This window comes from Sturnira hondurensis, unplaced genomic scaffold (assembly GCF_014824575.4).
Source record: "Sturnira hondurensis isolate 20B ecotype Veracruz unplaced genomic scaffold, ASM1482457v3 Scaffold0004136, whole genome shotgun sequence".
In the NCBI taxonomy this organism is placed as follows: Eukaryota; Metazoa; Chordata; class Mammalia; order Chiroptera; family Phyllostomidae; genus Sturnira; species Sturnira hondurensis.
In genome coordinates, this window is record NW_028076767.1 from 15,202,839 (window position 1) to 15,215,938 (window position 13,100).

Consider the following 13,100-nt stretch of genomic DNA (forward strand, 5'->3'; position numbering starts at 1 on the left):
TTGGTTGCTATAAAAACTGAATTGTATTTATTTCCTTTTTCTATCTTTCAGATAAATATTTCATGAATAATATCTAATTATCAAAATTGACTGACTTCTGCTTCTGAATTTTTTGTGTCTTACAAAGAAATCCCCACTGTTTAATAGAATATTCTAGCATGACGTTTTATGCCCAACAAATCATTACATCATTATATTCTGCTAATTAAAAATTTTTAAACTTCATAGGGAGAAAAAGGAGAACCAGGATTGGTGCCTGTTGTAAGTATACTTATGTTTGTATTGTTTTCATGTACCTTTAATGAAGTTAGCTACAGTAAAGTTGCATAATATTGCTCATATATATATATATATATATATACCCTCAAATAAGGGAAATTAGTTATTTTACAAGAAAGTTTTTAGTATAAACAAGAAAACCATGACAGATCTATTCTTTATTTAAGAAAAGTTAATGTTAATACATATTTTGTTTCTTTAATGTAATTTTTAATATTAACCAAAGCATGTTAATTTTAACACAAAATTTAATATTTATTTAATACAATATTCTTGACTTTTACAGTCCTATGACCAAAGGTGAAGATCAGGGTTTTACAAAATTAAACATATTGCATGTGTGCCCTGGCTGGTGTAGCTCAGTGAACTGAGCACGGGCCTGCAAACCAAAGAATTGCACTTTGATTCCCAGTTAGGGCACATGCCTGGGTTGCAGGCCAGTTCCCGGCAAGGGACCCATGAGAGGCAACCATACACTGATATTTCTCCCCCTCTCTCCTTCCCTTCCCCTCTAAAGATAAATAAATAAAATATTAAAAACATATTGCATGTGAATGTAGAATAATAGTTAAGATATATATTTTAATAGTATAAATAGACATGGAATCCAGAGAGAAATGCATGATTTAATATTCCACATGTCTGGAAATGTGTCATACCATTATCCTGATTGAGATTCCATATTGCATGAGTTCCTAAGAGTTATTTAGATTTGTAAATGATCAAAAAGTATATCACTGAATAGGATTAAAGTTCTTCAACAACCACTCTCATAGATTTTAAAGGAGTTCGCATCCCTCTGGCAAAGCAAAAGTGTGCACATGTTGATTTATTTGGCAGGGTTTGCCTTTTGGCTTTGCTTTTAAGTTGGCCTGTTTTTAACAGATTACCTAAAAGGAAAATCATTCATATTCTTTCCTTTCATTTAAAAACACTTATGTGTACTTACTATGTCTCAGGTGCTGTTTTAAGTACTTTTAAAACATTTTATTTGTCTTCACAACACGACACTTCTTGAAGAAGGTAATTTCATAATCGTCATGACCATTTAACAGAAGAGAGACCTAAGCACAGAGACAGTGAGGTAGTCGTCCCAGGCCGTACAGCCGAGAAACGACGTGCAGGCAGGCGCTGCACCTGACTGGCTGGCTCCAGCGGCGCCCTGAACCACCCTGCCGGCACTGCCTCCCTACATTCGAGTTTGAGTGAGATGGCATTTTAACCTGTAAGTCAGGGAGGAAACAGCCATCAATCGACAACATTCATTTTTTAAAAATGCACTGGGGCTTTTGTTGTTATTCTTATTTGTTCGACTATTGACTTTTCTAACACTCTGTAGGTAGAAATTCATCCTTACAAATCACTCTGTTTATCGTCTAGGTGACAGGCATACGGGGCCGCCCAGGACCAGCTGTAAGTAGCTTCCTCCAATGTCCATGGCTCTCTTCAGTCCGTTGAGATACTGAGAACTTTCATGAATATCGTACCATGAATAGATAATAGAACGTTTTCTTGAAGCATTTTTTCTTGAAATACCTCAAAGTTTAAGCATCCTTTTGCAGCAATGAATGCCACATGGGGTTCATTTTATTCTGAAGTGAAAGTACCCCATTGTTCCTCAAGTGTTAAAGTGTTTCTTTGGTTATGTGAAGGGCCATCTTTCCTCACACTGCCAACTTCGGGTTAACCCGGGACGTTGGAAGTAGGCCATGCTGTCTGTTGTTTAGCCGTGATCAAGAGTAGATCACTTTTACCTGTTTGATGAAACAAACTGTTAAGTTTACCTGTTAGTGAAATTAAATCATATAGCAGTAAAATTTGACGTTACACATCAGAATAGCGTATTTCTGGCTTAGCATAAAATACTACTGATTTCAGGTTTGAATCAGTAGCATTCATAGGTAAAAAGATGGATAACACACACAAATACACACACACGATGCCTGTAGAATTTGAAATACATTACATCAACATAAGTAAAATACAATATGTTTTAACAGACCTGCTTCAGTCATTCTGAAACCTTATCTTTTAAACAATATTGTATGTTGGATTGAGTAAAGACAAAATCTAATTTTCATAACTCAATTTAGACTTTTGAAGAGAAATAAAATTCTCTAGGCAACTGCAGTTTTAAAAAAAGCTAATTTAAGGTATCAGCACAATGATGCCAGTTTTGAAATATAATAATCACTTGCTATTTTAAGGGATAAATGACTGAAATTACTATCAGAAAATTCTAAGTGGGTTTTAAATATACCATGGAGATGGTGCAACATTCTAAGTCAAGTAGAAAATGAGATTATTGAATGTACAGTACCTAAAGCAGTAGTAGAATAAGAGGCTTTTCTTTCTCTTGTTTTCATTGGCAACTTGGACTCTGATAAGTAGTTTGGGGTATTGTGTACCAGTACGATCTCATACGTTCTCTCAGATAATTGGAATTTGGAGTTTACACAAGTATGTAGCTCTCAAAATCTAAAGTACAAGTTTTTGTGCCCATAATTTAGTGGCAAGAACTTGTCTGGGACAAGACAGCAAAAATGATCTCTACAAATTTGCCATTACTGTTCAAACTATTATATTCAGCTCATAGGGCTCCAGAGTGCTATAATGTAACACTTAATTCTTTACAGACCTGTAAGCTTCACTGCTAAAACAAACAGCCTTCCTATGCACATTTGGTATGCACACGGCTTTATTTTCTATGGCCTTCAATTGAACTGAATTCAAAAGGAATGGTGATATTTCTGTTTTCCAATTTTCTTATACCAAGCAAAGCTTTAAAACAAAAACATCTGAAGTGTACATGCTTTGCAGGCATAACCATTATGTTCTGCTTTAGGGGCCTCCAGGATCACAAGGACCAAGAGGAGAGAGAGGGCCAAAAGGAAAACCTGTAAGTTGGCTGTGGGTTCCCTTTGTGTGGATTGTGCTGTGTACTGAGTAAGGCCCTCTCTTCACCATGTTCTCTGGATGAAGCCAGGTGCTGGCAGCTCTGTTCTTCTCTCCCCTCAATTAAATGTGACATAGAGTTCAGGTCGTGAAGAGATTATCATGTGTTAATAGCCATCTCATATTTTTAAATAGCACAAGTGACATTTATTTGTGTTTTATGAGGTCAACTTAAAATGACGTAGAATCTACGGAACATAATGAATACCTCATGTTTTCAGAAGGTGCAACTCATGAGTAAACGATGTCAAGAATGTCCTGTTGAGATAAAACACCCAAGTACTGCGATCTGTGGTTGCTACAGGAATAACCAAGTTAAATAAAGAATAAATTATTAGAGGACAAAATTTTCTCTTAAGTGGTTGTGTAATGAATTTATTTTGCAAGTAGTATGCTACATTTTTTCATGGAGCCGCTGCTACAGAGATGTCAAAGGAATAATTTTAGAAATCAAGAAATCCATTAGCAGAACAAAGGGAGCACCTTTGAATTTAAATAATCAATTCTATACCCTTGAGATAAAACATGAGATCATCAAATGTTTCCTTTTATCACCAATTGCTATCCTAGGATAGTAATTTTTATCTCACCCACAAAAACTAGTGACTTTCATATGTTGAATGACTGGATTAATTTTTATATTGCTATAATTATCTCATGTTTCAAATCAGAAAAATTTGTGGTGTTTCGTTTTCTGTCAGATGATATCTACTAAAATTTACCTTTGTGGACTTTTAGCTTTTTAAATATGTATTTACCCATACCTAAGTGTGAGAAATTGATGAACAAGAAGCAACAGACAACCCTGAATATATAAATGAGGAAAAACGTATTTTGGGTTGTATCACTGGGAACTCTTGCCACTCTGGTCTGTGGTCTCATCTTTGATGCTATTTTATGCTTGCACACATTTCATTGAGTATAGCATCATGCGGATACTCTTCCAGACTGGAGTTGGAGTTATCAACGGTGTTGGTAGGCATGCAGGTAAATAACAGTGCCCGAAAGAAATGGGCCATAGCCGTGTAGGTGGCAGCAAAGCTGCGGTCCATTTATTTTGTGTTCCATCCTTAGTTGCTGCTCTACTGAGCTGTCTCACCAATGCTGGCAGCTTACACACTGTTGGTAGCCCTCAGACCCTCAGATGTCTGTCCCGGGTCTAGAATAACAGAGACAGGTAGAGGGAGGGGAGGTAGTCATGCAGAAAACATTGTGCATCCATGTGTTTGTGCTGAGAACAGTGAGTGCTAAGTCTGGGTGAAAATTGTTACAAAAAAGTGGTTGGACTTCCAGAACTCCTTGTTAGGATTCAGTGAATCTACTCCTCAGGCTCTTAACTTCTTCCCTCCTTTCCTCTTCTCTTCTCTCCCCTCCTCTCTCCTCTCCTCCCCTCTCCTTCTCAACTTTCTCAACTTAGTATATGATTGCTCCTTTTTGTATCTTCATTAGGTCTGAAACAATCAATGTGAATAGTCCGCGTGTGTATGCATGCATGTAAAAGAGTAAGGAGTAGTTATTTATTTGGAATTAAACAAGACAATCTGGCAGATACCCAAGTAGGAAATCTATTTCTCTCTTAATTCTAGCAAGCATTGGTATGATGGTGTTTCACGCCTGATTCATTTTTTTAAAAATCTGCCACTAGCTTTTGCTGATTTCCCTAGTGTAAATAGTCTCCTATAGCTGATTTCAAGAAATGGCATGGTGTCACTAAGTACCCATAGGTAGAATGTAGTGCCACAGGTCTCAAGGTTTGCAGGAGCTGCTTGACTGAAACTATGCCTAGCACATTATAGGGTGGTACTGCAATGGTAAATGCCACTTTGTCCCCCGTTACTATCAAACGCTACAGGAGGCTCACAATGTAGAGCAGTTTCTAAGCTTCAATTATATTGCTGTTTGGGGCCAGATGTTTCCTTGCACATTGTGGGATGTTTGGCAGCATTCCTAATGTCTACCCACTAGATGCCAGTGGCAACACCTGCTCCATTGCCTCATACAATTGTAACAACTAAAATTAGCTCTTGATATTGTCAAACGTGGAAGACAACATTGCACAGGATTGAGCTACTGATATAGAGATACTTTCAAGAAGCCTTCACTCTTAGCCAGTGATCATCATGAATGTCTCTCGCCACATGTCCTTAGTTTAAGTGTATTGTCCTGGTAACTTCAGTCATGACAAACTAGCAACCTGTCTGATATGGACAGTCAGTGGCGTGCTGAGTTCTAATTGCACATGACACTTAACATCTATAGGTTTGTTTTCCATCTGTAAAATGAGAAATGTACCAGTTCTGACATAATCATAATTTGTGTTTGTCCAACTACTAACCAGCAGAGAATAAAGTTGTTCATGATCCTGGGTCAGCATCACTCCTACTTGTGGACGTTTAAAGGTCGCCACCTAGTGGCAATCTGCAAGTACTTTTTATTGTAGATTGCTTCCAGAGTGTCCTGGGGGATGGGAGAATGTTAACCTTAACATAAATTTATGGGATTCAGCTTACTTCAGAATATGAAAACACATATATATTTAATGGAGTCCCAAATTAAAATTTTTATTTTCAACTTTTATCAGTAAAATGTTCACATACATATGATATTTTTTCTTATTTTCACTTATAATCTTGCTTACTATGTTTTCTTTTGGAAAATTTTTGTGAATTTTATTCCCAATCTCTATAATAGCATATCATATAGGCTATTTAGAGAAGACCCTATGGAGACACAGAATACATAACAAGTCAATGAAGTACTGCGCTGTCTTCAGAGCAGACTTGGAAACATGATTGTTAATCCCAGAGGGCTGGTGAAAAGACACAATATTTTGAGTATTAATATTATCCAAACCTCCCTCTACTCCTATTGACACTAGTGTAGTTCCGATTTTGTCTTTAGAAATCTCTTTGAGAGCAGAAGTAATGTGTCAGCTCATTTTTTGTACATATTAATAACTGGTGATCAATCAGTAATTTCACATTTCAAAGCACATTAGCTTTCTTTTTTATTTAATTTTTATTGCATTGTTTTCCATTACCATTTAGTCCCCTTATACTCCCCTCACCCCAGCTGTCACCACACCGTTGTCCTGAGTCCACGAGTCCTTTGTCCTTTTTCACATGAGGTTCTGTGAGTAGGTGGGACTACTACTTGTCTGTGCAACCATCGACAACATATATTTGTAGTTCCTGTTGCTCACACTCACACACTTCAGAAATCCTAGAGAGCAGTTAAAATCAGCCTCCATTAGTATACATACAAAGGAAAGAGTTCAGTGAATTGTCCGTGGCTTAGGGGTCAGGAAAGGTTTGATTTTTAAAGGGTGAGAATATTCTTCTGAAAAATATTTTTCACAATGCCACTTTTCAGACTAAATTATCTCCTGCTGTTTGAAAAGATACATTTGCTTATGTACCCCAGTCTTCCAGGAAGTAAGCGTGTCTGTGTGAATGTCTGAATATGTTAAAATACGTTAAATTGAATAGCTATTATGCCACCTTTCCCAGAGCCATCGCGTGCAAACTGACCCCTCTCCCACCTCAGCTTCTCCTCCGTTTACTTCTTCTGCTAATGAGTTTGTATTTTAGTCGCTTTCGGCCACTTGGTCTTCTCATGTTTAGGCATGAGAAGCTTCTTTTACTATCGAACTCCAATTCATTTACCATATTTTTCTCCATCCACGCTTCTAATGATAAAAGTCACATTGACTTTGGAGTTCTGTACGCCTTCCTTTCTTTTTAAAGTTAGCCAAGTCTCTTTAGGGTTATGAAGCCAGAAAATACTTAACGAGACTTGTGGACGTGGTGAGGTTAGGGCACCGAGCATTTCTGGAACCAAGGACTCGGCTGTTCCCCACGCCGTCTTCACTGTGGGGATCGGGAGGGTGGAGCGCGGCGGCTAGAAACCCTTGCTCACGCCTCCGTAGATGCGGCTGGGTCACTGTGCCTTTCCCTCCGTTTCTGTCGGTCTGTCTGCCGGTGGCGCAGCCTGTGGGGTGGTGAGGGAAATAAAATGGGCTCAACTTCAAGGACTAGAGTAAAGCAGATTGAAATGTGAACATATAATAAATAGATCGTCTACTAGGTGCCAGGAGCTATGAGAAACATTGAAGCATTAAAAAGACAACCCACCCGAACGATAATCAAGGCTCCTTCACATTTTTGGGTAGTTGGGGTTGAGGGGGGGGGGTTTAAGCAGGCATGCACACAGTTAACTGTCATCTATGACAGGCAAGAGAATTTAGAAACCGTTGATTGATAGTCTTGAACAACAAAACTCGACCAAGTAAAGAAATTTATTCTAGGTAACTAATAAACTGTCTATAATTTTATAAATATTCCAGGAAGACTAGTTACTGGGGATTTTTTATATCAGGAGGAGAATTCTTACTAAGAATATACCATGTCTCAATAGTCAACTCTGTGACCAGTGCTGAATTACTATAGATGGCTGGATTGTTATTCTTTTTATTATTTTTAAGAGTTTATTTTTTAGAGAAGTTTTAGGTTCATATCAAAATTGAGAGGAAGGTACAGAATTCGATACACACCCTGCCCCCAAACGTTTGTAGCCTTCTCCATTATCAATATTTTCTGCCAGAGTCCATAGTTTATGTTTGGGTTCCCTCTTAGTATTGTATACTTTATGAGTTTGAACACAAGGCTATAATGACATATATCCACCCATATACTGTACAGACTATTTTCACTGCCATAAAAATCTTCTGTGTTCTACTTATTCATCCCCTACCCCTACCCCAGCTCCTGGCAACCTCTGTCTGATCTTTTTACTGTCTCCAGGGCTTTGCCTTTTCTAGAATGTCATAGTTGGAATCAAACAGTACAGCCATTCATAGTAAAATAATGAACACACCATCTCCACCAAGGAGTCTGTGTAGTTAGCTTTCTATTAAGTGCCCATTTGGCAATAGGTTATCATTCCCACTGGCTTGTTTTTGCAGGGTCCTCGTGGTCCTCAAGGAATTGATGGGGAACCAGGTGTTCCTGGTCAGCCAGGTCCTCCAGGGCCACCCGGACACCCTTCTCACCCAGGACCTGATGGCATGAGCAGGGTAAGGGCTGTGCATTGTTCAATGCCATATTTAGATAATATGCTAAGGTTTTGATTTATTGCTATTATTTTAAATTGTGTTGGTTCAGTTGTTGACCCTTAACTGTAAGAGCAGCTTTGTGAAGCTAATGCTGCCATGAACAATGATAAACTAAAAAATCCACAGGGAATTGTTGGAAAATTCAAAGTAACATTTTTTGAAAGTACTGCTTCAAAGGTAGTTAGTTCTCAAGGTCAGTTCCAGACTTTGTGAACTTTCTTCTTTCTGTTGATTCTAAAGGACTGGGAAATGAAAAATTTATGACATTTTTTTCATTTCACTGGGAAATGAAAAAGGCTTAGAAAGTGTCAAATTCTGTGTTATGCACTTCACACCATGGGGGTGGGGGTGGGCGATGCATCTGTGATGATGTGTGGGGCATCCAGTTGGCACTAAAAATCTATCCAATTATTTCCCCAATTTTAGTTTTCTACTAGAAGTAGAATAAAACTGTCTTCCTATACCTGCCTCTTGAGTTCTTAGTGGCGGGCATAGGGATTTATAAGTACATTGCATAGCATAACAAAGGAACATCCAGAGCCCTGAAATATGATTTTTGTTTTACAGCAATTCATACATTTGTTTTTCAGCTGATGGTAGGAAGAACTGCCAATTTTTTTCAAACAATATGCACATTCTTTTCCTGCTAAAATCCAGAGATTAGAACTCCAGGAATGTATGTGGACAGTTTTGGTCAGTTGGGTTACCAAAGTTTTTAGATATTAAAGACAATAGGTAAAACTATTGCCAGTTCTTAGAACATTCAGGGATTCCATTAAAAGAGCTATAAAATTTTTATTAACTTACATACATACAGTTAAATGCTCACTGGCCATGAACAAGAAAGAAGAATACCAGCTATGGTAAGTAATATACTCTGAAATGGAATCTGGACTCTTTAAGACAGATGTTTCAAAAGCAGTCTCTCAGCTCAGTCCAGATGTTTGGCGTGCTCTAACCTTGGGAAGAAATCAGATAAAGAGATTTACAACTGAAATTGATGAGAGTGGCTAAATACTTAACCGAATGAGTCACGCTTTTATCAAGTATCAGCCATTTGCCCATTGCAATAGTTGTTCTGAAACAGCATAGTTATCAGTTACTCCATGGAAGGTTGTTCAGTTAAAAACACACAAAATGAACAACAACTTGAGTCTTTTTCTTGCTTTAAAGCAAAAGTTTAAGATGATTCTTAGAAGGGCCATTCTGTAAGAATCCCAGAGAATTCACATACATGTCTCAATTTAATAAGTATTTTGATGTACATCTTTCATTGTGGAAATAATGTCAACGCATTGCTTTTCCAGCCGTTTTCAGCTCAGATGGCTGGATTGGATGAAAAATCTGGCCTTGGGAGTCAGATAGGACTGATGCCTGGCTCAGTGGTAAGCACAAATTTTACTGCTAATTAAAGTACCTTTGAAAAAAACATTTTAAAAAGAGAGGTCTCAGTTTGTTAAAAGTAATATGTGTCTTCTCAAACATGTCCATCCATTTATTAATTCAGTTTATTTATTAGCCCCTCCTAAGTACCAGTTAAAAGCCCAGAGGTATTCCATTCATAACTGCAAAGTATTTATCAACATTCATAAAAGACTGTCTGTATATTTCATTTATTATTTAAAGAAAATAAGGAATTTTAAAACATATAGCCAACAGTACCACATCAAAAGGGTATTTCTTAATAAATAAAACAATTGTTTTTTGGTGTTGTTAGAAATAGTGATTTGCCAATAAGTTGAAACAAGTTTGCTAGTTTTATTTTCATCATTTCCTAGTTTTCTTAATATTCTCTGGCTACCTATAGCAACAACTTCAAGTTTCCTTGCAGAACCTACTGACTATTCCCATTCTCTTTTGAATTTCTTCAACAGCCAGAAAGTTTCCCATTTTCCTTTAAGCAGGTACTTTAACCTGAGTATTTGGAGCAGTGAAATCTCACTGAATGAGTTAATACCTTTAAAACCAACTCTCCCATGCTTTTCTACTCATAATATAATTCAGAAGCATTCCAGATTAATGGGTATTTTAGATACATCCTTAAGGCCAGGATGGTTTGTATGTATTATTTAAGTCATTCGCGAGATGCTCTCATCAATGATTATCTTGGGATAATTTTCTAAAGTATGTGAGTTTTAATCTGTTTGAAGTTTAACTTACATGTATTTGTTTTTGTGATGAAGTTTTAATTTTCTTACTAGCTAAAAATTTAATCAATTCAAAACAAAAATTTAAGTTTTTACCATAAGAAAAAACTTGATTTTGATTTAATTGAATTTACTTTTTAAAGTATGACATTAAAATTTGTATAGGCATAGTAACTATTTTTTAAATTGCGTTTTCCTTTTCTTCCCTTGGTTATGTTTCAGTGTGGTCATTTCATGTTTAAATGAGGAAAGCCTGTGAGGGTGCCTTAAGGATATGTTATGAAAGAAAGAAATAGTCCAGAAATCTCAGTCCCCTGAAAAATTTTAAACGTACATTTTAAATAATCTAGTCACTGTTTCTGATGTTTTCATAAGCCTTTAATTCAGCTTGCTTAATTAAGTTATGAGAATTATCTGCTGTGAAGCCAAAGAATTAAATAGTCAGCTCAATAACTCCTTCAGGCCTTCCAAGGGCTTTCCTTCGTCAGATGTTCTGTTCTGACAGATCCGCTCCTTCAGCACGCACACATTCTTGCCCCAAAGGCACTGGGTGTGCACAGGCATATTCTCTATTTCTCTTTGTGACACCGAAAGTATGTGTAAAATCACTCCAAATGTTATCCTAGCTTTAATTTTCTTGGATTTAGCTGCATTCCAGATGAGCACAGATGGAGAATGTCATCATCTTCCACTGTCAAAAGGTCACTTTTCCAGATTAAACATTTTTTAAATGTTTGACCTAGTTGTCATTAACAGTATACAACTTTTCTTCTCATTTGCTTTTAAGGGTCCTATTGGCCCAAGGGGACCTCCTGGTTTACAAGGGCAGCAAGTAAGTAGTTTTATAATTAAATTACAACTGTAGCAATAAATAAATAAGCAAAGAAAGAAATAAAGAAAGAAGCCTCTGTGACATGACTGCTTTGAGCTGGTGTTTAAATTGTATATTGTAATTCTTACTTTGAATGGGTTATAGTCAATTAATATTCACTTAGAAATATATACAGTAGATTTTCAAAGTTGCTTGTGAGGCTGAAGTTTTATTGTCTGATTTCTTTAGGTTACTGACTTTCAACACAAATAATTTTTATGTGCCTTTGCTTCTGAAATAATATGTCAGGATGAAAATTCTCATAATTGATTATGTGCCAACTCTGAGGCTATGAAATCAGATTATAGAAGGCAATTACTATGTGGTATTATTAGAAATAATATTCTGGGGTGGTCACTTCATGGAATCTTTAAAAAGGTCATAATACTAAACTTTTTTTCTATGGCCTGTAAAGTACTAGTAAAGTAGTGGTATAGAGCTGTGTTAATTTTGTAGTGATATGACAGGCAGTAGGAAATAATTTTTTAAAGGAAAGATAAAAAAAGAATTCTTATCTCAGTCAAAGATACCATATTGTCATTATCATATGTGTGGAGTTTTACTTTAAGTCAGTTTATATTACTACCAGTAATATTAACTGGTAGTTTATTATTATTATTGGTGAATAGAAAATATAGTTGTTATTTGAGATGAGAAAGAGGAAGAAAACAAAGGAGAAAAAAGAAGAAAAATATTATGATGATAACTACCATTGATTGAATGCTTTTTGCTAGCACTATTCTAGGTTCTTAATATGCATTAGTTATCTAAATAGATATAAAAGCCTAGTGAAGTAGGTACCATATTGTTCTTATTTCATAGATCAGAAAACTGAAGTATAAACAGAGTATGTAACTCACACAAAGTCATACAATTAGAGAGTGACAAAGCCAGCACTTTGAACAATAGCACTATACTTCAGTGTTTTGAATTAGTGTTCTGGATTCAGTGTTCTGGATTTGCTGTGGTTTGTGTATATATAATCTGTTCTCAATTTTAGGGTGGTGTTGGCCCTGCAGGACCTCCTGGTGAACCTGGTGAACCTGGACCAATGGTAAATATCAAGTAAGCATGTAGACACAGTTAAATATGGGTCCACCATTATAATGGTGTCCTGAGTTATTTATTTTACCAACTCTTTACTTATGTAGCAGGAAATTGCAGCCCAGTTCAGGGGCTCTGTATTATGGATTGTGTTTAAGCTATGGTTCTTGTGGCAGACTATTTAAATTCTGAGACTTTGAAAAGAATCAGCCGACAGTGCCGAGATATTTGTGTTTGTGAATGCAAACTTGTTCTATTGAGCCAGTAATATGAGTGATACAACATAAAGTTCAGAATATTAGTGAAGCTATTTTGTTTTTTTTAAATTTGCCTCAACAATGTATTTTGGATTGAATCATTGGTTGGAGTGGATAAATACAGGTAAATATTCTTTTTTTTCTTTCGTTTTGTTACTAGGGCCCAATTGGTGCACGTGGACCAGAGGGGCCTCCTGGAAAACCTGGTGAAGATGTACGCTGCCTTCCTTCATTTCCCTTTGAAAATTTTAAAGAGCCTAAGAAGGACCTACAGTGTTAACATAAGTGTTATTCATTAATTCCCTTTCATTTCCCCCACTTTTAGCTTCCATTAATGTCAATCAAAACTAGAGAGCTCAGAAGGGAATTTTATAGAATCGAAAGTGCTCTTAATTTTGATGGTAACACAGTATTAGGTACTGTCTCTTTCCCTA

General features: G+C 36.6%; 1 protein-coding gene across 1 annotated transcript in view; it reads left to right on the top strand.

Annotated features, from left to right (window-relative positions):
* The window catches only part of COL5A2 (collagen type V alpha 2 chain), a 148,228-nt gene that overhangs the window by 79,343 nt on the left and 55,785 nt on the right, over nt 1-13,100 (top strand). Inside the window, exons 4-11 of the mRNA XM_037043777.1 lie at nt 229-261; nt 1,660-1,692; nt 3,125-3,178; nt 8,198-8,308; nt 9,655-9,732; nt 11,282-11,326; nt 12,366-12,419; nt 12,827-12,880. Coding sequence (XP_036899672.1) covers nt 229-261; nt 1,660-1,692; nt 3,125-3,178; nt 8,198-8,308; nt 9,655-9,732; nt 11,282-11,326; nt 12,366-12,419; nt 12,827-12,880 — 462 coding nt within the window. The remainder of the gene's footprint in view (nt 1-228; nt 262-1,659; nt 1,693-3,124; nt 3,179-8,197; nt 8,309-9,654; nt 9,733-11,281; nt 11,327-12,365; nt 12,420-12,826; nt 12,881-13,100) is intronic.